The sequence below is a fragment of the Taurulus bubalis genome (genome assembly GCF_910589615.1).
Source record: "Taurulus bubalis genome assembly, chromosome: 14".
In the NCBI taxonomy this organism is placed as follows: domain Eukaryota; kingdom Metazoa; phylum Chordata; class Actinopteri; order Perciformes; family Cottidae; genus Taurulus; species Taurulus bubalis.
Window position 1 is genome coordinate 9,027,761 of NC_136602.1, and position 24,189 is coordinate 9,051,949.

General features: G+C 42.1%; 2 protein-coding genes across 2 annotated transcripts in view; both read left to right on the forward strand.

Annotated features, from left to right (window-relative positions):
* Positions 1-6,546: 6,546 nt before the first annotated feature.
* Positions 6,547-8,475, forward strand: chrm3a (cholinergic receptor, muscarinic 3a; the record flags this gene model as incomplete). Its single annotated transcript, XM_079230003.1, has 1 exon — positions 6,547-8,475. One exon carries the CDS (start codon positions 6,547-6,549, stop codon positions 8,473-8,475), a length of 1,929 nt encoding a protein of 642 aa, XP_079086129.1.
* Positions 8,476-12,815: 4,340 nt separating this feature from the next.
* fmn2a (formin 2a) overlaps positions 12,816-24,189 on the forward strand; it is a gene marked incomplete at its 5' end in the record, with an annotated part of 34,677 nt that continues 23,303 nt past the window's right edge. The window contains 6 exon segments of the mRNA XM_079229288.1: positions 12,816-14,973; positions 17,360-17,523; positions 20,540-20,692; positions 21,858-22,529; positions 22,531-22,691; positions 23,236-23,377. Coding sequence (XP_079085414.1) covers positions 12,816-14,973; positions 17,360-17,523; positions 20,540-20,692; positions 21,858-22,529; positions 22,531-22,691; positions 23,236-23,377 — 3,450 coding nt within the window.

The window sequence follows — 24,189 nt, forward strand, 5'->3', positions numbered from 1 at the left end:
ACCTGTGCAGAGGTCCAATCAGACTAAATAACTGAAAACACCTGTGTGAATGTTCAGAGGCATTATGATTTCGTCTTTGTTAATTTGGAACCGCCCATATTAATGGTTTTAATACTTCAGGCCCCAGAATTCTGGGGGCAACAAATAATGAAATACACTTGCATTGTTTTAGTAAATAAGTCGATAAATAATTTGCCTTTTCCATCATGCGGTGTGCGGCCTGAAACGCTTATTCTCACTGTGGCTGCTTCTTCACTCTGTTACTCCCTGCAATATTTAGAACTGATCCTCTGGCATAACATGCCGAAAATAATTACGTCTCCTTTTGTTGACGTTTGAAAGCTGTCAGTGCTAATCCCACTGACGAGTATGTTGCGTCTCGTTTGACTGATTCACAACAAAAGCCGCCAAGTATTTTGCCAATGTTAGGTTCGAGTTAGCGCTAACTTAATAGAGCTTTGATACTGCAGAAAGTAAACCGTGAGATGATATAAATAACTGCATTACATGCATGCATCACCCCACCTCACTCACTTTGATGCCATAATTCTTGGTACTGTTGTGCATTGAATCGCGGCTCCACCAGCGATGATTTATTCAGCAAGTCATCTTTTGCTTTCTCATGTTTCTCATTGAAACAGACCATGATGGTGGACATCATGTGCATGCTGTCCTTAACTGCAGCTTTCTTAAACCTTTGTTTGGAGGAGGTGTGGCAAATGCTTCACACTCAGTTAAGATTTGCCTGACTGAAATTATTTGAACTTTAAGAGTGGACTTAAAGCGCCGCTCATGGACTCCAGCAGGTCCATCTCCTGCCAAGTAGGCACTACATGCTTGTTCTTGTCAGCAGTGAGTACCTGACAGATGGCCTTGTGCTGTTTCACAACCCTTGCCACCATCTTCTGGCAGCAGCTCCATCATCACCAGCTTGTGATAGATTTAGCTCATCCTGTGCGTCCTCTTTTTCTTTTATGAACAACTTCGTTATAACCTCTTTCCACCCTCGCTCTGATTAAATTGTTTGAAAAATATTGAAATGAATCACCGTTGTTTAAAAGGTGCTAAATTCAGAAAATGAATATAGCAGCAAACACCTATTTGCTATGTCAAGATATTGTGGAAAAATGAGAAGAGAAAAACAAGAGAATGACAGCCCTCTCTCTGTGTGTGTAGCTTCTCTGTACTTTATTTACGTAGCTGTAGTCTCTAGTATACCTACCTTTTTTATCTTTATATCTAGGTACAATTATACAACAAAACCAGACAAATATAATTGATTAATTAATCCAAATAAATTAGCATTGTAATTAGCGTGATTCATGCAGTTTTATCAATCTCCAGTTATTACTGTCTGTGTTAAATTCATGTATTGAAATCAGACTTTGGCTTAACTTCATTTTTCACTAAATACTGTAATAGTCAATCAATAGTGTTGATTTAGGAAAACTTAGATTCATACAGTTCTGATATTTATATTACTGGTTCAGAGCTAACACTTCCCCTGGGGAAAAAATGACTAATTATCAATTGTTAGAGTGGCTCTGATGTTTCACTGGACGTAGGTGTCGTAGGTGGGGAAAGCTCCTCTACTATCTTCCTGCGCTCTGTGTGCAGCTGGAGAGTCTATGATGAATGAACAAAGGTTTGCACAGAGATTGAGAACTGTAAGGGACTTCTTGAAGTGCTCATTACCTGTGCTAAATTACAGCATTCCTACACAGAGGCAAACAAATTCACAACGATTTGAGCCTTTTTCATGGTTGAGAACACTGGTTTCGTTGCAGATTCAGATTTTACTCCAAAAATATGATTAAAGTATGTGAACATTGGGCTGATGATGCCTCTCTTCATTCTTCACTTGAAGTAAATAAATGTAATGCAGTACGTTTACTGCTGTATACTACGTCGAAGGAAAACATTGTGCTGTGGGGTTTGACTAGTTTTACTCATACGTAATATTTCTACTTCAGAAAGAATGTTTTGTATACTGTTAATAAAACCAGTAATATTTCATTTGATTAGACTACATTTCAATAGGTTTGCATGGAAGAAAATAACCGTTTGTGTTACCAATATCTGATCAATTTATCCAAATGTTTGGATGTAACGTTAACCCGCGTTAATGTAGCGTTAGCAGGCTATCCAGCAGCCATGGCTGTGTAAAAGTGACGCATTAAATCCACGGATTGAAGTCCCGAGTCTCTCCTCCGCTTGCTCTCCGTCCTCTTGCGGCAAGGCAAACATCTCCATGCGAAATAACTATGCAGCAGTGCATCTACTGGGTCGACTAAATTTGTATGCATTCAGTCTGTAGTCCCGGACTCTAGTTTTGTCAGTCCACTGTAGCTTTCCAATTGTTGATTAGTTTTTCTCAGCCTGAATAGTAACCTTTCATTTCATGGTTGAGTCGAGTTCTGCCTTGTTTGGCAGTAGCCTTTTCTGTGTTCAAGCTGTTGACGCCTGAGTTGTTTTTACAATAATACATTGCAGTAAAGTGCAACAAACTGCCTGATTCCAGATGTATCTCTGCACTTGTCTCAAGTGCACATAAGATGCTACATGAGCCAGCATTAAAAAGCAAAGCCAATATTCTTTATTTTCTTTTTAAACGCAGAAACTGTTGATTAAACCTCCCCAACTATATACCTATATAAAGAATGGTCCTGGGAGAAATGCAACTTGTAGAACCGCATCTCTTCAAGCACTCAAGGGGTTGCATCAAATTATAGCAGCTTTAACCTTTTTCAAAAAGCCCTTGTCCACGACTCATCATTGTTGGACATTATCTGTGCGTATTGCTGCTCTGCTGCTAATCGTTACTGAAAATAGAAACCTAAAATGGCCTTGTATTAGCCACCCAATCGTTTAGAGGGATCCTTGGACCCAACTTGGATTGTGCTGTCCAACCCTGCTAGGACAAAATGTCAAGGAACACGGAACACAGTAAACGAATATCGATCTCTCTGTGCACCTGAAACCATCACACCTACGTGCCTTCGAGTCAAACGTAAGATAATGAGCTTTGCGTGGGTTTGGAGAGAGAGATAGGCACTATAATAGCTTCACTGTCATAGCAGCTGGTTTTCAAAGTCTTGCCAGCCCACCAATGTTGTCATCTGCTGCATATATTTTTCATCTTAAAAGGCTTGATCAGTTTAATTATAGGGGAAAACAAGCAAAACCACTCGTCCTCTGTTGTTCAGCCAGTTTCTGCTCTCGTGGGACGACAGATGTAAATCTATGTTAGTTAATCATTGCAATTTAAAGCAACAGCCAGGCTTGATTGTCACATATACATATTTTTGCTGTGATAAAAGTCAATGTTAGGCACAGAATTGAAGCATAAATAAACAGCATACATATAAACACATAATGTATATACTGTATAGTCGACAGCATCCAAAAGAAGACAAGCATCATTTTATCCAATCAGTATAACTAACATTATTTTGTTTGTGTTGTCAGTGTGCTGTACGCCTAAATCCTATACACATGTGCCATCACTGAACTATCATATGATTCTCTAAGAGGCAAAGGCAGGTACAGGGGGTCTGACATTTGGCCTTTTCCCATAGGATCCACTCTTTTCTCCCCTCTGCTGCAAGCATCCTTCGCCTCTATTCCCCAGACATGAGACAGTAGATTGTCTGATTCTCCTTCTTTTATTCCATTATTTGGTTTTCACATTTTTATCATTCTGTTTTCACACCAAGTCAAGGTAGCAGATTAAAGACTGATTTCCCTACTGTTAAGCCCTTACCGTATCTCCACTCGGACACATTTTGCCCTTGTAAGCCAATTAAAAGATGTTTCACTCGCAACACATGGCTGTCTTGCAGTCTCAGTAGAATTTGCTCACTAAAGAGTTAAAAGTAAACTTGTTTTTCTTTCGAGGCTTTTAAGTTAGCTGTTTATCATTAATGTTGCAGTTATTTACGTTTGTTCAATGTTTTTTTTCCATCTATGTGTGCACATGCATGCACTGTATTTGTCCATGCAAACAATTTATATAATTAAATGTATGTGGCCGTGCATGTTAATGTAACATAAACAGTATTTGTGTGAAATGTGAGAGCATACTCTGTGTGTATGTTAATGGATGCAGTGCTATATGTCCACAGAGGGGCTAGCGGGGAGCCAACTGATAATAGTTGTAGCAGCGTGCGCTCAATGTCACAAGCGGCTGTCAGTCGCTGTTGGCTATTGAGGTTCTTTAACAGCTCCGTGGGAGGTCGGAGATTCTGTCAAGGCACAGGTGCAGCACTCGGCTTCAAATATCTTTGCCTGTGGTTTGAAATAGTGTGTGGTTTTACTGTATATATGTTTTATATGTGCTATCTGCACATGTATTTGTCAGTGTATCCTTGTAAATGGGTGGTGGTGGTGGTGCTTGGGGGGATGTTCCTAACAGGTTGGTGTTTGTTCCCTTTGCAAGGTGGCTCAGGATAATGTCAGGTTTCAAATAAACCATTGTCATAAACATCAGCTGAAGGACACCAAGTTTGTGACTTTCGCATTAAAAAGAAAGCTCAGGGTAGTGAGCTACAGTTATCAAATCACACAAAGCATGTTTTGCCCCATGTGTTAATAGTTACTAGATATTCATCCTAAACAGATTTTTATTTTCTTCTATTTATGGTATGTAAATGTAATAATTAACTACCACAAATGAATACCCATGTCCACATGATTTAAAAGATTCAAAAGAAAATGCAGAATGAGATTTGTCATTTTTACTGTGTGATGTAACAGATACATTTACAACGCATTCACTTTTAGCACACATTTCTTTTTTGACAGAAGCAATTCTACCTTCCTCACTTTTGTTATCAAGCATGCCTTTTTGTTATTTACTTTTTAAAAAATTTGAAAAACAGAACAATCAACAGAAAGAAACAGAATGAAACAAAGAACGAAAAGAAAAACAATGAATAACTAAGGAGCGATCTGTTCTCATTCTCATTCATTAATCCATGAAAACAAAATCAGGTCTATGGAGTGCCACGTATGCAACCCATTTTTTCCAATATCCCAAATTCTTTTCCAGTTTGTGGTTGACAGATGTGGTTATCTTCTCCATGTTGTAAATGTCCATTGTAATGTCCATCCATGTATTCAGAGTGGGGCTCTCTTGTGACAACCATTTCCTGGTGAGAGTCTTTTTGCCACCCACAAGCAGTACATTTATTAAATACTTGTCTCTTTTTGACAATATGTCAGGTAAATATCCCAGATACATGGTCTTACTTGCCTTTTTTTCAACACACATACAAACATATACACGCAGACATCTGAACATAAAACACATCGGGAATTATAACTGATTCACAGGAACACTTGAAATGGACAGGACATGCTGCTCTTCAAAATGAGAGTTCCTCATGCTATTATCTAATTACGAATGACTGCCTCGAAAAAAAACACAGAATCTTTCGTTAATTGTTTCCATTGTGAAGTGATCCCCAATCAAACAACAAACAGCACTATTTTGTCTCTGTGAAGCTTTCTTAGAGGGCTCCTGGAACACTAGATCAAGTCTGGTGTCAAACTACCCAAGGCAGGATTTGCATTATCAAACTGACACCAAAAACCTTTATATTCAGGCAGGAAGACATGCCAGAATACCTCCCAAGGTCTTAGAACGCTTCCTCAATTAATGTCTGACTTCTTTGTCCTCCATTCGCCGTGCTGTCTGCAAGCCCCTACTTACGATGATGCCTCCATAATGTTATAGCCTAGCTGTCGCCAGCAACGTCGTCTGTAACTTCTCTCTGACTTTGACTTGGGGTATGAACAGACAGCAGTTGTTTTCTAGCTGTTGCCTGTCATGTTCAGAGTTTGAGCATTATAACCACAAAACACATCACTAGCAAACCATTCCACTGTGTGTGTTTGAGTGACAGACTGACAGACAGACTGACTTTAGAAACTAGATTTTAAAGAAAGATCAGCAGCGTGTAACTTCCACACCTGATCGGACAGAAGAAAACCACCCCCGTTCAAGGCCTAATGTCACGCAAGGTGAAATCCCAATGCAGCCATCCTGACAGACTAGGCAACTATGTGGGAAAATGCATTACCTATGTCTAAATGAAATATCTTTGCAATTTGCTGGGTGTCATACGTGACAGGTGTTGAATGCAGCCAGTCTCTTACAGTGGAAGGGTTGGCTGTCTAGCCTAGTTGATTTAGATGCCAAGTTGTAATTTACAATATGGCTTGTGATGCATTCGTAGTGTGCATACAGATCGTCTACAAATTAAGTTATAAGTGATTGTTTACTAGGGTGGACAAATCAGACCCAAGCAGTGTTGTCGTTTTAGACATCAGCTTGGTAGAATAGGTTTCTAGCCTCACCTACTGGATGTGAATAGAAATGGCGACTGCTCATATGTACTTTCTCCTTTTTGTCCTCTCTGTCACTCTATCCCCTTCCTCCTTTCTCCTTTTGTGCCAGGTCCCTCTTCACCCCTCTCTCTGTACCTCCCTTCTTCTATTTCCTGTCTTTCTATCTCTGTCTTTAGAATATGCCAGGACATAACAATGAGCTCCAACAGCACAGACCCTGGTCTCTTCCTGACTGCAAACACCTCCCTAGCAGCATCCGGAGCCTACCCACAATCCAATGCTCTCCACCAAGTTTTTCAACTGAATACCCTGGATGATAATTCCTCTTCCACCAGCAAACTCTTAAACTTCACCACAGAACCCCCAAATGGGAATGGAACGACGGTCCTTGATCCCTTGGGTCGCCACCCTATATGGCAGGTTGTCCTTATTGTCTTGCTCACAGGCATGCTGTCACTGGTTACCATCATCGGCAACATCTTAGTGGTGGTGTCCTTCAAGGTTAATCGGCAGCTAAAGACGGTCAATAACTACTTCCTGCTGAGCTTGGCTGTCGCTGACCTCATCATAGGGGTCATCTCCATGAACCTATACACAGCTTATCTTGTGATGGGCTACTGGGCTATGGGCAACTGGGCCTGCGACATGTGGCTAACTATAGACTATGTGGCCAGCAATGCATCAGTTATGAACCTACTGGTCATCAGCTTTGACCGCTACTTTTCAATCACCAGGCCTTTGACCTACCGTGCCAAACGGACCACTAAGCGAGCTGGGATCATGATCGGCCTAGCCTGGTTTGTTTCTTTTGTCTTGTGGGCCCCAGCCATCCTATTATGGCAATATATTGAGGGTAAAAGGACAGTTCCCTCAGATCACTGCTACATTCAGTTCCTCGAAGAGCCCACTATAACCTTCTGCACAGCCGTGGCAGCTTTCTACCTGCCTGTGACGATAATGAGTGTCCTCTACTGGCTCATTTACCAGGAAACCCAGAATCGTTCAAAGGAGTTAGCTGGGTTGCAGGGTTCGGGGAGTCGTGGTGGGATAGGAGGAAGAAGTGGTATTGGTAGAGGCGAGAAATCACGTTTTGTCCATCAGACAGGAAGTTCTAGAAGTTGCAGCAGCTATGAGCTGACCAGGTTGTCCCGGAGAAGAAGCACATGTCGGGAACTGGTTGGCCGCTTCCACTGCTGGCCTGGGGTTCGTTCTTGGAGACCTGGTAGTACTCGACAGGGGGAGGGGGATCCAGACCAGAGTAGCAGCGACAGCTGGAACAACAATGATGCTGCCGTCTCGTTAGACCACTCTGGGTCTTCAGAGGATGAGGACGGTGGGGGCAAAGAGATGATTTCCCAGAGTCATGCTATTTTCTCTATTGTTCTCAGCCTACCTGGAATAAAGGCTGCTGTCAACTCCCAACTAACCTCATGTGAGGATCTGGATGCTGCCTCAGAGGAGAATCCCCTCAGGGGAGCGGAGTATAACCGAGACAGCCTCTCAACAGTCACCACCAACACCACTGCTGCTGCTACTCCTGATGAGGCAAACAGTTCAGAAAATAGCTATCACCAACACTTCTGCTCACGAAAGATTCAGTCAATGCCTACCATCCAGGCTATGTCTAACCAAGGCTCGGATGGTCCCCCAACAATTCCTACCACAGCCGCCGATAATACCCCCACCAGCACCACCACCAAATCCCCCTCTGTTCCATTGTCCTTCAAAGATGCAGCTCTTGCAAAGCGTTTTGCAGCCCGAGCCCGGACTCAGATCACTAAGAGGAAGCGCATGTCCTTAGTGAAGGAGAAGAAGGCTGCTCAAACTCTCAGTGCAATCCTCTTTGCATTCTTCATCACATGGACACCGTACAACATCATGGTGCTGATCAATACCTTCTGTAAGGGTTGCATCCCGAAGACCCTGTGGGCGGTAGGGTACTGGCTGTGCTACGTCAACAGCACGGTAAACCCCATGTGTTACGCCCTCTGCAACAAAACCTTCCGTACAACCTTTAAGATGATTCTACTGTGCCGCTGGGATCAGAAAAAAAGACGGAAGCAGCAGTTCCAGCAGAGGCAGTCTGTTGTATTCCACAGGAGGATTCCCAGGGAGTCCACGTAAAGGACAGGCAGTTTGGATGATTAATAACAGGGAATGGAACGATTTAAAATAGGACAAGAAAAAGGAAGAAGCAGACATCTAGTTGTTTCTTTGCAGTTTTTTTGCTTAGAGATCCTTAATGTGTTTCTCTGCTGGGATGTCAAGCACAGCAACCCAATGTGGTTTTCTTGCGGTATGTGTTTGTGTCAGTGCAGCCATCGAGCAAAGCTGTTTGTATGAATAAAGGCTTATGTAAGGTCAGGTACAGAGATGAACACTTTCCTCATGTCCTTGAAGAACTCTTTACCATTTCAGTGTGGGAAACAATAGAAAAGGGCTTTAAAATGCATCGCAGGAGAATATTTGAACTGCAGTTGACACAAAAGAAAAGGATGTCCTCGTCACATGGTTGGGGATTTATTATCATTTCTCTCTGTGGGTAGCTAGATATGTCATGTGCAGAGTTGGTTTTGCATTTAAAACAAAACTATGTTTCTGTAATACGTCACTGAAAGCCAAGACAAACACTATGTTCTGTCACAGGCTTCTACATTGTACTGATTTGACCTGTCGCCCTCTTGACATGTGTTTTTTTCAGAACCTCTGTACATTGCCTTTCTACATGGATATAGCTTTCCTGTGTCTGATGGAATATAAAAAAGTTCTTGAATGGTGTCCTTACTTTCAGTCAACAGAGAACTTGTTATTTTTGTGATATTCATGTTTGATTTTCTAGATATTCCTGAGATTTTGAGCCAGTCTGAAAATGATTCTTCTGACAAACTGAGTTGTGAATATTTTGTGTGGCACTACAGTCAGTGAACTGCTGTTGTGTTCAATGTGATTGTTGTGGTTTTTATGGTGGAGACAATAAGTACATTGGTTGTGTGTTATGTACTTGTAGTTCTCTGTCATGAGTAATGATTATATATTGATGATATTCTGTTTGTGTACATTTGGATATTTCTGACTTGATACACAGTGATTGATTGCACACAAAGAAGTTCATTTATAAAGAGGTGTGTTTTGATTTTACACTATCTTTCACATTTCTACAAAATGATACAGCTAAAAAACTCTTTGTAATTGCCCGCCCAGCTTTGATATAGTAGAGCAGTGGCAGCCTCTAGTGGCTTAAGAAAGACAAGTGCAGTATCAAATTCCCAATCTGCAAATGTGAAGACAAAAAAGGCATTTTTTCCATCTTTATTATACAACAAGTATTCATACCGTAAGCCTGTTTTGTTTTATGAATTGGCTTATCGTTTTATAAATTTAATTTACTTTTTAAATCCAAAAGAAAATCTATCTGGCAAAGGAATGGCCACAATCATTGAAGTTGCAATACTTAAACTTTCTGTCATAACCTGATTATTCTTTTTTTCTTTGACTTTATATTATTTATGGGAGAGGTTTTTATTATTATTATTAATAAGACTTGCAGCAATTGATTTGTAAGTAGAAATTAAACTGTCTTGACATCAGGTTTTTCGATACAGTAAAGGGCCAAATACCACACACCAACAAAAAAACATAAAGATGCCAATAATTTATCCTAATTTGTTTCTATTGTACATTTTGTTATTCTTACTTTAAGCAGTTTATATATTATATTGAAGGGAAATGATAAACTGTATGCCAACTGGCATATTGAAGAATGGGTCGATTGGATTATATTGATGCAATGATATGACTTATTTGTTGTATGCAAAAGAGATGTTAAAAAAATATCCCATGCTTGTCATCATTTGGGTATTTTGTTTGCTTTCAACACAATTTGCTCCAGTGTCATGATACGTTCATCAAAATATGAGATTTTTGTACTTAAATATTGGGAATGTAAACTACCAAAATGGTGAACACAAACATTTTGTTACATTTCAAGTATGCCAATCATACTCATATTTTAAGTCAATAAACAAACAAAAAGATTTTGACAGAAATGATCAGTTTTTATCAGCAAGCCCTGATTGTGTTATTTTCATTTGGGTTTTGATTTATTTTGTACCTTTAGTTAACCAGGGTGGGTTGATAAGTATGACCTTATTGTCTTATTGTCATTATAGAGCTGTAGCATTTATTCCCTGCCTCGAAGATATTGCATGATATAATGAAGAATAAATATTTCTTTATTTTTTTATAAATATATATATATATATATATATATATATATATAAATATAAATATATATATATATATATATATATATATATATATATATATATATATATATATATCTAAAACATTGTCCCACTGTCTTCCTGCTCACATATATTTATTTATTTTGTTAGCTATCATTTTTCAGTTTCTAGAGTTATCCCTCCTCTGAATCACTAATTAGGCTCACTGACATGTCTGGAAACAGCTAATGTCAGCAGGACACAGCTGAAGTAATATCAGCAGGACACAGCTGAAGCTAATGTCTTGATTGGAGGGGCGGACTTAAAAGTGGCACCAGGGTGCACCGAGTAAGAAAATGCCAGCTTTAGATCATGTTTGGATGTGTTTTAGCCTTTTCTTTTGTCAAATAGGATTCCTGTATCACTGTCTGACTCTACCACAACATTAACAAAGAGTGTCTAGTTTTAATCTGAATAAACTTGCGCGTTGTCTTTGACTGTTGCACAGTTCTGTATATGTTCACATGATGAGGCCTGATGAAGTTAGTGAGCAGAGTCTCTAATGTGCTAATGGAAGATGGCCAAACAGACCAGACATGTGATGAGGAAAATACCAACTTCATGTGACCCATGGCTGAGGAGCGGCTCGGAGACGAGGACAGACGCCCAATTGTGTTGTTTTCCTCAGTTGGTGCTGAACCACTGAAGAGAATCCACCAGTCAGGCAAGTACACTGTCATTAATATTTACTCGTTTTAAATAACTAACTAAGAGGTTTGTTACCATTGCATACATCGTGATTACCAAAAAGATTTTCTGAAGCGTTCCGGAAGAAGAAACTTTTATTAGTTATTCTAGTGTTTTGACTAACTTTAATGAACGCCTGAGTTGGTAATTTCTAGGAAATGTTTTCTTATAATTGGGAGCCTTTAAGAATGTGTCATGTATTTGTTTATGTATTTGTTTGTGTGTTATTAGTTTCACCCACTTAATTAATTTGCATTCTTACTTCGAAAACAATCTTTATAATTAGTGTAAAATGGCTTAACTTTGTCTTTACCACACCCATTAAACAGTCTGAAGACTTGCCTCTACACATACACACACACACACACACACGCGCGCGCAATGTCCACTGGCTTTAAGACATGTTTGTAAATTAAACACTTTGCTATAAAAAAAAAAAATGGTACTGGCTAGCACTGTCACCTCAGAGCAAGAGGGGCCGGAGTTCGATCCCCCGATCGAGCAGTCCTTCTGTGTGAGTTTGAGTTTTCACGTTCTCCCCGTGGGTTCCCTCCGGGTTCTCCGGCTTCCTCCCACAGTCCAAAGACATGCAGCTTAGGTTAATTGGAGACTCTAAAATGCCCCTAGGTGTGAATCTGAGCATGAATGGGTCTCTATATGCCCTGTGATAAACTGGCGACCTGTCCAGGGTGAACCCTGCCTTCACCCAATGACAGCTGGGATCAGCTCCAGCGCCCCCGTGACCCTGAATAGGATTAGCGGTTTGAATAATGGAAAGGAATACTGTACTGTGTCTTTAACTGTAGACACAAATCACCTCAGAGGAATTAGCCGTTTGTAACAAGTGGAACTACATTTTCTATTAAAGACTGTTACATTTTGTCTTTGGCTTCATGACTATTTGTTAGTGTTTTGAGCTACTCCAGTCTTTATATCATATCTGACGTGATGTTGAAATAAAAAAGAAAGGCCCATCACAAGCTCCCAGAGGCCATCAGCTGTCCAAAACCTAAAGATATTCAGTGTGCTAATATAGAATATGGAGAATTTATTTATTTGCTGTAGATCGACTAATTGATTAATCGACTCATCATTTCAGCTCTACATTTTGTATATGTGCTTGCTGATAATTGTTAATGAAATGAATTTCAGTCTGGAAAGTCTTTGTCTGGAAAATCAAAACATCTATACATGTAATGGGGACTTTTGAACAAATTGCTAAAACACAGAATGGTAACATTACATGGAACAATCAAAATCAAAAACATTTCACTATATACAAATACATATACAAACTGCATGGCAACAAGAGACATGACTTCCTATTTTAGCTTGCACTAAGCTTTAACCTCTGCACTGAGAACAGATTGCCTCTCCTCTGCCATTGAGAAGCTAAGCTCGAATTTAAAATGAAGTAATTTGATTTTAACTTATTTTTCCTTTGCTTCAGCCTGCCTCGATCGGCTCCCCTCCAGATGAAGCCACTGTGTCAGCATGCACACCATTAAGACAGTGGAGACCCAGGTGCCCTTTCTGAAAGAGAGTTTCTTCACCAGCACTTTCAAAGGCAGGAGGAAGAGCAGTGTTACCAACCTCCTCTTTAAACAACAGCACTCACTCCTCAGTCAACAACACCAGCAACAACCGTGCATTTTAGAGAAGCAGCAGCAGCAACACCCTAAGCAATTCATCTCCCCTTTATTAGAGAATGAACAAGGGCAGCGCACTCCAGAGCATAAGCGACTTGTTCGCTCTACCAGCAGCCCGCTATGCAAGACAGCCGAGCGTGCACGAGCAGATGGGGATAGAAAGGAGGGGCAAAAAGAGAGGAAGGATCAGAGAGTGAGAGAGGCTGTGCAGGGTAGGGGGGGAGAGCGAGGAGTGAGGGTTAGCGAGCCCGCGGCTGTCAGTGCCAGTCCCCTCCTCCTTTCATCATCAGCGGAGCTGGGAGAGGCAGCGTCATTCTCACAGCTGCCTTTAACGGTAGTGGGCAGACTGCAGGGATTAGGCATCTCTGATAGGGCTGTGACCAACAGAGGGCCAGCATCAGTAGCATCCCAGGAGGAAGAACAACATGCCCAGCCTCGACCCCAGCAGCATGGCCTGTTAGCCAAGGGTGTCCGCCTGCTCAAGAACATGGGGAACCAGGATGCAAAGCAGAAGAAAGGAGGAGGAAGTGGTGGAGCCGCTGGAGATGTCTCCTGTGATGCCGATGCTGATGAGAGGGAAGTGGACAAAAAATCGAAAAAGTCCCACAGTAAGACAAGTAAAGGAGGAGGAGAACATAGTGGTAAGAAGAAATCAAAGTCTGAGTCGAAAGGTTCTGTGTTTTCCGGCATGAGGATCAGGAAGAGTATATCAAAGGCGAAAGGGTTGTCTAAGGATGACATGTTGGTAGATGGGAGGTCGGTGCACCCGGGCAAAGCAGGGCAGAAGCCTGCTGCAGAGGCGAGCTTGTCAACTGATGAGATGGGCATGCGATCAGATGTCGAGGGGGATCTATGCTGTTTGACTGCAGACAGTCAACAGTTGCTGGTGGATGAGAATGGCCGGAAGATGAGCTCCGGATCAGATCCTGACCTTTACAGTTTTCACTCAGCAGCAGCTGAAAATGAAGACCTGCTCTCTGACATCCAGCAGACCATAAGAAACCAATGTGTGGCCAGTGACAGGCTGGAATTGGTGACTGGCTTCTTATCCGAAGGGTCAACATCTGAGAGGATGTCCCACCAGCTATTTAATCTGGATCAGGAGGTGTTCTCATCCCCTGTTGGTGCTGAACGTGTACCTCAAGAAGTAAGTGAAGGGTGTACCAATTTAGAGAACGAAAGCTATTCTTCTGGTCCAGGGTCCCCGAGTGAAAGTGGTCCAACATCTTCAGCCCCGGACAGCAGTGGCAGCCTTCTCCCAAAGACCAATAGCTCGTACAGCTTTCCTGACACAACACCCACCAGCACCTCGTACGAGAGTGCAGAGGAACACCAGTATGACCTGGAGAGTCCCGTTCTGCACCCACAGCAGCCTCAAGGTAAACAGGCACCACAGACCAGAAACACATGTGTGCCAGCTGTCTGCTTGGATCCCATAGGGGCGGGGCCGATGGGGTGTCACAAGAGTGCAAGCAGCATGGATTTGTCTCTGGAGAGGGAAGAGGAAACTGGGAGACGGGACTTCCTGTCCCTGAAAAGGAGGAAGAGTAGTTTGTCTATTAATCAGCTAACGGACGGCCCCCCCGTTTTTCAGCCAAGGCGGACGTCCTCCACCACCTCACCCTCAACTGTCAAACTCTATCCTCCAGTCCACCCCTCCTATGTTAAGACGACCACCAGGCAGCTCACTTCTCCAATTAGCTCCCCCATTACCAGCCCCAACGTGCCCAGAAAAACAGATGTTGGCGTTGCTTCAATCGAATCTACCCAGGGGTTTAGGAGGCACAAGCAGCGGTCTTGCTCCATTGCTGGACCCCTCGGTGAGTCTGCAGACTGGTTTACAGAGCTGGATAAGCTAAGAGGGAGGCCGGCAGCCAGGGCCAAAGTTCCAGAGCAGGAGAGAAGTCCCACTGGTGGGACGTACTGGACACTGGGCTCGAGGAGAGCACATTATGGACGGCAGACGTCCAACACCACAGCACCCTACCTGGATGTCTTCTCTGGTGAGTCACATATAACACAGGTAACTGAACCACTGCCACACATGAAGCTTATTCAGACAGATATCAAGTGCTGAAAATAACCACATAATAAATTAGCAACACATCTTGGCCACCATTACACTGATTTTGGATGGCATTGTGATGCCAGTAGTAGTGGTTTGATGTTGCTATCAAATTGATGACCTATGGCTGACTTGGTTGTTAAAGACCACAGTGATTAATGGTAGCTTCTTGTGAAGAGAGGAATTTTTGAAGGTTTCTTGATCTGATGGTGTGAACCAGGAGGGAGTCATAAAATAGGAATGAATAGAACGAGGAGGTCTGTCTCAGAAGTCATAAATGAAGAGGCAGTGATGTGAACTATTTCATTAATACTCTATTAGCTCAGGTTCATACAATACTAAAATGTCTGTATGGATTTAGATGGCGATAATATATTATTTTACAATAAAAAGACCACAACAAAACCAACAATATGTTTGTTCCCCTCTTGATGCTTTCCCACTTCCTGCTTGTGGTACTTAGCTTTAAGCCTATTTGTTTCAACTGAAGAGATGCATCTTTTTTTAAATGCATACATACAGCATCTTTTTTAGAAAAGCTAAGTGGTTTCCTAAAACAACAGGGCACTTTAGCTTTCAACAAGTGAAGCTCAGACACAAGTTTATAGTGCATTTGTTGCAAATACTCTTGACTCTAATCCACGTCCATATTGAGATTAGGTTATTATGCAATGTTATTGTGAAATGTTTATGGTAATTGTATAGTTATTAAAATTCTAGTGACAAATTATCACATTATACAAACACAGCGAGAATAATAAAGTTATCATCTAAAAGTACAATAGCTCATAAAAAACATCATGATGAAATAGTGAGGGTTCTTTACTGAGAAGTGTCTTCAGAACAAACGCCTCCTTCTAATAAAACAATGCCACTCTGTCCTCCTTTCTGTTGTGCCACACTTCAAGAGCTCAGCTGCTCTCCACTGTCTGAGCCTGTGCTCATAAATCAGACCGAATGACAACACTGCCGCCCACCCAGGGCGATGCCACACACTCACACACACAGTGGACACTATTGGATGCTAAACTCAAGTGACAGTTTGTCTGCATGACAAAAATGAGTCATGATATGAGGTCCGTTCTCATTTTGTCAGGTGAATTTATTGTGGCCAAGCAATGGAGGTCATTTGTATCTTGACCACTGGGCCTATCTGGCATTTCAAAATTAAAGAACATATGCTGTTCTGTTATTCACAAAGGCTCTGGTTACTTCACCACTTAGTCACTCACTAGTTCAGCTCTGCATGTGACATCAGTCTGGCGAGTTTTCCAGGTGACATTGAGCCCTTAGTAGGGAGTGGGACGACCAAAGAAGGGGGGAAAAAGCGGATTTAACTACCAATTAGTAAATCTAATTATATATTGAAATGCTTCACTGAACTGATTTGAATCAATTAGTTGGCCTGTGTCTTAAATATTGTACATGTCCCTGTGAGTTATGTCACACATTTCATGAGATGCAATCAGTTTTCTGCATTAGCCCTCATTAGTGTTTTGACAAACGCAACAAAGTGCTCAAAATCAAAGTCCACAGGACCACGAGTCATGTCATGTGTTAATGTCTCTTGAATCACATGGTTTAAAAAAAAGTATCAAGCTAGTCTAACACCATTAACAACTGATTACGGTGTGTCATGGTTGGACTCTGAAACAACAGAGCTATGTTTTTCCTCAAGGCTCCACATCCTCTGTTGATGTCATATAGTTCATATTTAGTCCAACCCATAATAATTGCTTCTGCTGCCATCGGCAAGAAACAGGATTCCTCCTCATCTGGGATCCAGACCTGGTTCAGGGATCTTGAGATTATGATGCATTTATCATGGCTCAAACGCACTTTTGCTTTCTTACTCTGGCTCCATGACAAAATAAAAGTCTTTATTCTGTGTTTTTCCAGAGTATTATCTTTGAATGTTGAAGCAAAGAGCTGTACAACCGCACCACAATGTTAGGCCATGTGTTTGTGTTTACCCTTTACAACAATAATAGTAGTTTCAAACCAATAGTGATATTACTGGATGCACTGGTAACTTGTGTCTTGAATTTCATTTTGTGTTTGTGAATTCTTTGCACAACTCAGTTAACACCATCTCTCCTGTCATCCTCATTTAAATGGTGCGAATAGAGTTTGCACATGTAGGTGTTTTTAATTATCACATCTGAAACTGAGACATCACTTTTCAACTCTTTGTTCAGGGTGTCTGAACACTTCTGCTCGCCTAGTTATTATATTTACAAAATAAGTAGAATCCGGATTACAATTGAGCTCTTTATTCTTTAGGCCAGTTTCAATCTTGCCCTTCACTACCTTTCTGTTCTCAGGCCGCTCTCTGTTGGACTGGCTGTGTATGCCTGGTGGAGATAGTTCTGCAGAAGAGGAGGCGAAGGAACTGTGTCACCGAATGCTGGTCCAGAGTCTGCTGCACCCCTTCAGCGACAGCACAGCCGAGCTCCACGGTGACATTCCTGCCTCAGCCGTCTTTAATGTAAGACCTCCTCTACACTGCCTGTCATCACGCTTGTTTTACTAAAATGATGACATGAGCTGCCCTACATCAGCAACTCTATGGGGATATATTGTAGTGTTAAAAGAGATCAAAATGTCACACTCTGAGGTAAACGCTGAGGCAACACTGCTCCAGTTTGGATGAAACCCTACCACGTTGTGATGCGTGTTGCTAGTGATTGTCCTGCAGGACTGTGGCTGAATTAGGAAGCTATTTGACATCAGTTGGCAACTTCTTGGTCTGAAAAGTACAGCCAATGTGGAAATTCCTTAAACTTGCATTGTCACTTCCTGTTGCAAAAAAAACAAAACAAGATGGCCAACATGCTGAACTCGTTGACGCTTGCTTATCAGATGATGTACTCAAAGACTGTAGCACAAAGTGATTGGCAGTGACCAATGTATGTACAGTGTCCAGAGTTATACCAAGCTTATCAAATCTGTGTTTCTATATTTATTGCTGTATTACTGTGATTCCTCCCAGAGACATTTCATTATCTGAAGAGCAGCGGTGCATGTAGAAAGGGTGACCACATGCAAGTTAATTTCATAAATCTTTAATTCTCCATTCCCGTAATGCTTTGCTCTTTGTTCAGAGCTAATCTCATGAGCACCACATCACCCTGCACAGTTCACCACAGACACCGTCATTTCCCCCTGTAGCTGCTCATACAACTGGACTTCATGTTGATGAAGCTTTGAGTTAACATACGACTTGTATGGATGTGAATGCCTGCTCAGCATGTATATGCGTCTTTATGTGTCTAGTTGTCGTCTTTACACACATTGAGATGAGTTTAATGATCTCTTTTAGCCTTGTTGCTATTTTTACCAGTTTGGCTGTACAGACGGCAGTATTGGTTCCCAATACCCGTTTGGTTCAGACTGAAATACCTCAACAACTATTGGATTGCTTGCCGTGAAATATTATACAGACATTCATTGTGCCGAGAGGATGACTTTTCCATTAGCGCCGCAAAGTGTTGTCACTTATCCAGTGAAATATCTCTATTCTAGAGCTGTTGCATGGTTGTAGACTATTTGTCTTGTTTTTCTGTGTGTTGGTTATCATGTGAACAGATTAGTCTTGGTCTCTAGTTGCACACTGCCCCTCCCAGCACATCACCACATGAGCATGATGCATTATGTACATGAAAGCGTATGTAAAAATGATGTTGATGCATAAAGGTTCAGTGTGCATACATAAACAACTAAACACGCATGCTCTCAAGCAGTTTTTTTCCTCATAAATACAAGTCTCTGAAATATAGTCATTATTCTGTTTGTCTACTGTGCAGTCATAATAGGACCCAGAGCACTTTCTTTTTATGTTTAACTCTGCCGTGTGTGTGTGTGTGTGTGTGTGTGTGTGTGTGTGTATATAAACAAAAGGACAGCCCCAGACACACATACATGTTCAGGCATTTCCTCGCATGGCTGGATTAATAGCAGTCCCTCTTACACTCACTCAGTCTCACACACACATGCATGCACATCTGTGCTTGCGTAGATCATCTGCTGACCATGTTATGTAACAGCTCCACGTGCCTTGGGCTCAGGCTGCTCTTCCCCAGCAAAAAGCTCACCATGTCAGGGTAGGACAGGATTGCACTCCTGCCCCCCCACCCTCTTTTTTTTTTTTTTTTTGTCCTCACTCTCTGCCTGCCCTGGAGTCCTGCATTATTCAGCTTGTTCAAAAATAGCCTTTTCTGTTGCCATTCCGAGTACAGATCTAATTGTTATTGTTTTCTCTCTTACAGCTAATCACTTGAAAAAGGTGGTTTGCTCCTCTGCAACCTTTTTCGTTAAACCCCTTTGATACCTTCAATCTTTTAGATCTGTTTTCCTTGAACAGTTAAATTCCATCTTGATATGAATCACTTCCTGCGTGGTCACCTCTGTCCTCTTTCTCCGTATTGCGATCCTTTTATTTCCATCTTCATCTCTCAACTCCTATTTGTCTTCCAATTTGTGACCTAAATATGGTATGGTATCCAATTTCACCACTTTGCTGGAGTGAAGAAATGTACAAGTGGTGGGTTTCTTGTTCTGCATACCGCCTGAAATTAAATACTCCAACTTTATTTCTGACCAAAAATGGGGTTTGGGGAGGATGAAATCAAATGTCATCCCTCTCTCACTTGGAAAAGCATTTAAGCATTTCTGAGTGCATACATACTAATGACTATCGTGTGTGTGTGTGTGTGTGTGTGTGTGTGTGTGTGTGTGTGTGTGTGTGTGTGTGTGTGTGTGTGTGTGTGTGTGTGTGTGTGTGTGTGTGTGGTGGGGAGGGGGAGTTGTGTGTGTGGTGGTGGGGAGGGGTAGTTGTGTTTTACTCATGTTGTGGGGACATAAATCTGTAAACAGTCACATTGTGGGGACTCGCCTTCCTTATGAGGTCAAAATGCATATCCCTATAACATAACTCATTCCATTTTAGGGTAAAGTTTAAGGTTAGTGTAAAGGTTGTGATTTAGCTGGTAGCTGTTAAGGTAAATTTCCACCTAATTCATGTAAAGTCAATGTAATGTCCGCAAAGATGTGAAAACAAGACTGTCTCCATGTGTGTTTTTCTGGCTGTAGATCAGCTTACCATAGTCCAGCTAATGGGTTTTGTCCTGAGAAAAAAAACTGCCTCGGGACGAAAGGAGGAGCATAAATCATTGATTATTGTACCTAAATTACATAATGCTTTGAATCTATAAAGAAGAAGAGAATGAGTCTTTTAAAAAAAAATGTTTTTACTGTGTGCTACATTGGTTATGAAAAAGGAAAAATCGTTATGTTCCACACTTATAATGTGCCGAAAATACTCCCACTCATATCCGCGGTGGATGTTGTTAAACTCATCATGTTGCATCCCTTCATGTGTTCACACTGTATGAAATATACAGTGGCTATTAGCCCTCAATGGGAGCAAGTAGTTTTGAGCACAATCATCTGTCCTTGGATCTGAGTTAGTTTGTTTTTAAGCTTGTTTTCTAAACCGTCTGCAGGAGGAGCAGCTGTACACATGGGCTACTGTAGGCCTGCCAGTGTCTTCTCATCTATGGGAACTCTACGGGGGACGAACCACAGGCAGAGAACAGAGCTTGATATCACCGTTGCATCATTCATCAGCCAAGACATCAGGAGCTCTAAACTCTCAGGTTGGTTAAATCCTCCGTACATCTCAACGTACTTGCTGGCTTTGATATGGTATGTTGGTTCAGAGAGCATCGTCCTGTTTATATCCAATCACATGACACTTTTCTTTTATGTGTACCTTTTTATTTAATTTTTGTTTTATTCTAATTAACTTTTTCAAAACCATTATCTCTGGGGAAAAAAAAAAATAATTTTGTTCATAATACATCTGAATGCATCTTTCTCCAAGACTGTCTTAATGATTATTCCATGCAGTGGAATGTTTTAGTTTTTTTTTAAAAAGGGGAGACAGACAAATATTTGATTTAGCCATAAAACAAAATACTATTTTGATATAATTCCCAAATATAGAAATTAGAGCAAACTGTAAAGAAAATGGTTCTACGTACTGTACAGTCATGCTGAAAAAAGGCATATTTTGAAGTACAATCCATTGTGTCCATATAGGGTTATGAGCCATTGAAGAATGCAATTGTTAAGGATTTTATTTCATGCATATTTGATTCAAAATCTACAACATGTGTGCAACCTGTCAAAATGTTAAGGAACACAGTAAACCTCCGTCTTTTGCCTGCAAGTCGTTCTTTGTCCACCAGAGGTCAGACTTGTCTTGAAAGACTTGTGAGACTATCGCAGTGACCCTCCCTGTTTCCAGGAAGAGTTAATAAATTAGGAAGGCCATGTTGACTGAACATTCTCCTTAAGATTCAACGATGTGACCACAACTGGGGAATGTGTGCTAGCAGACACAAGCCCTCCCCATCTGAGGCCCAACGAGACTCTCTGTCTCTGGGGTTAAATCTCTCAGTATCCCCTCATCCCCGCTCTAACCAGTCTGGAGCCAGAGGTCTGATGGAGTCTAGACATAATATACTTTCTTGACCCTCCGTTAGCTCGCAGCTCTGTCACAAAACTCCCTGAGCTGTGGGTGTTTTACTGTTTATAGAGTGCAATTTATTGAATTACAATGTGTCCAAGATTTAACAGCTAATTGGTATGTCTGCTTTTTAACATTTAGAGTACAAGATAGGCTGGCCTACCTGCTTTTAAAGAAGGTGTCATGGAGCAAAAGCCCCGACTCATGGGTTTTATTTTTCTTTAGTTTCCATTTGTGAACCTTAATGTAGTTGTATGCTAGGTTAAATCTTTGTTTTTGTTCACTGACAGACAGAATCTAGCAGGTTGAAGTCAGGTCAGTCATCCTCAGAGGATGAAAGCTGCCTCATCCCTCAGCTGGAGAGGACTGTCGATGACCTGCGGATTAAGATTGCTGTGTTGCAAGGCCAGCAGGCCTCCTTGGCAAAGGGCAGCGGTGATAATATGGGCGCTCTGGGCGATGGCCACCACAAGGCCTCACAGATGAGAGGAGGAAGACTGGGAAAGATGAGCCAGGAGGTGTCCGTCCAGACCTCACCTGTGGAGGAGGGGTTTAAGTTTGACGTGCCTTTCATCGGAGGATCGGGCGGCGTGTCATCTTCCGTTTCATCCTCCATCCCCAAATCTACAGAGAGCTTTGTCTGCACGTGCCAACAGCGGCAACAGAGCAGCGCCCATCAAGCTCCCCCGCCCTCTGGAGGTATGCCCCCACCTCCACCACCACCTCCTCCTCCACCACCGCCTCCTCCTCCGCCCTTCCCCGGGTTTGGACCGTGCCCCCCACCGCCTCCCCCTCCTCCTGCGCCCTTACCCGGGTTTGGACCTTGTCCCCCACCGCCTCCCCCTCCTCCTCCACCACCACCAGGTTTTGGACCTCCACCACCCCCTCCTCCCCCGCCCGGTTTCGGACCTCCACCGCCGGGTTTTGGCCCTCCTCCACCACCCCCTCCACCTGGAATGGGCCCCCCCGCCTCCACCCCCACCCCCAGGCTTTGGGCCTCCACCACCACCAGGCCCCATGCTCTCCATGATGTTCCAGGAAGCTGCCCCTGCCAAGGCCGCGATTGAGCCCCCCAAGCCAATGAAGCCACTCTACTGGACACGGATACAGCTGAATGCTAAAAAGTAAGGATATGCCGTTAGATAGATATAGATCATTTGCACAGAGGTATTTACTGAACAGTAGAGAATTGAGAGGAAGCTTGTCCACTTAAGATACAGATCGCCACGTGCTCTAACAGCAATAGAGATGCTAACCTTGCGGAAAATGAAAGTGATGCAGTCCAGGCATTGTGGTCAGCGCTGCATTTACTTGAACCAGGTTTTGTTTCCTTAATAAGGCTTGGAAAATGTTAGCTAAATAAACATCTAGAAATAGACTACTTGATTTATTTGCAAGTGAGGAACTTGATGCTGAATTTTAAATGTAATATGTTGGCTGAGTGGTTTGATAAATGGATTCATATGAATGGATTTTTATGCTGCAAAAGATGACAAATGAGTACTCATAAAACAGTCGTGGATAGTCTAGAACTTTCAGAAATGGATTTTGTGGTGAAATAAAAACACGAGTTACACTATAAAAGTGTAATTGTTCAAACAAGTCATGGCAGATTAAGCCTTACCTGTCATTGCTCCTATAATTATTCCTCTTTCCTCCTCTCTTTAGACCCATTGGCTCACTGGTGTGGGACACAATCGACGAACCGAGTGTGGACTTTAAAGAATTTGTGGAACTTTTCTCCAAAAGTGCTGTTAAGGAGAAGAAAAAGCCAATTTCAGATACAATCAGCAAGTCCAAGACCAAGCAGGTAAAGTGTGTGTGGTGTGTGTCTGTCTGTCCCTGGCTCACCAAATATGGTTTCTCTTCAGGGCTTTTCCCATCTTCACTCTCACTTCTCTGATGCCCCGTTCCTTTCCATTTCTCCTCTCTGTTGCTCTCTGAGTTGCTTTGAGTGACAGGAGGAACTGCTTCAGCCAGACAGTTATTATGTGGTGTGAGCTCTGGCTCCCACCCGACTCCCCCGTGACATCCAGTGGCACCGAGCCAATGTCTCGCGTGCGGTGAGGAAACCTCACGACGGTGATGACTGTTGAGAGAGAGAGGGAGTGAGGGTGGGGAGAAGAAGGGAAAAAAGGAGGGAGGGAGGGAGGGAGGGAGGGAGAAGCCTGGGAGCTGTATTTCATGATATGGTTCCTCTCATTGTGCTTTCTGTATGACTTAGTTTAATAGTCAGACTGTTTGCCTCCCCAATGCCCTTCATGCCACTCCATCAATCTGCAAGCCAAACATTTTATCTATGATTTAAAGCTGCTTTGGTCAGGATTCTTATGTTAATGTACTATTTGTCCAAACGCTCTGTCTAAATCACATATAATGTCGCTCCAGGGACGAGCGTTTCACCCCTCTAATTGAGACCCAGTATGTACACCAGGCCGTTGTTGCTGAGATGAAATATTGGTCTCAAGAGTGGACGTTAGTCGGAAATCTTCTCAGTTTATGGGAAGTGATGAATTGAAGCTCAACACCAAAATATAAAACTAAAAAAGGTTCCAATTTAGTAGTTTCTGATGCCACATTAAATCATTTCTTTTTTTAGTTTCTAAACTTCCAAAGCTGTAT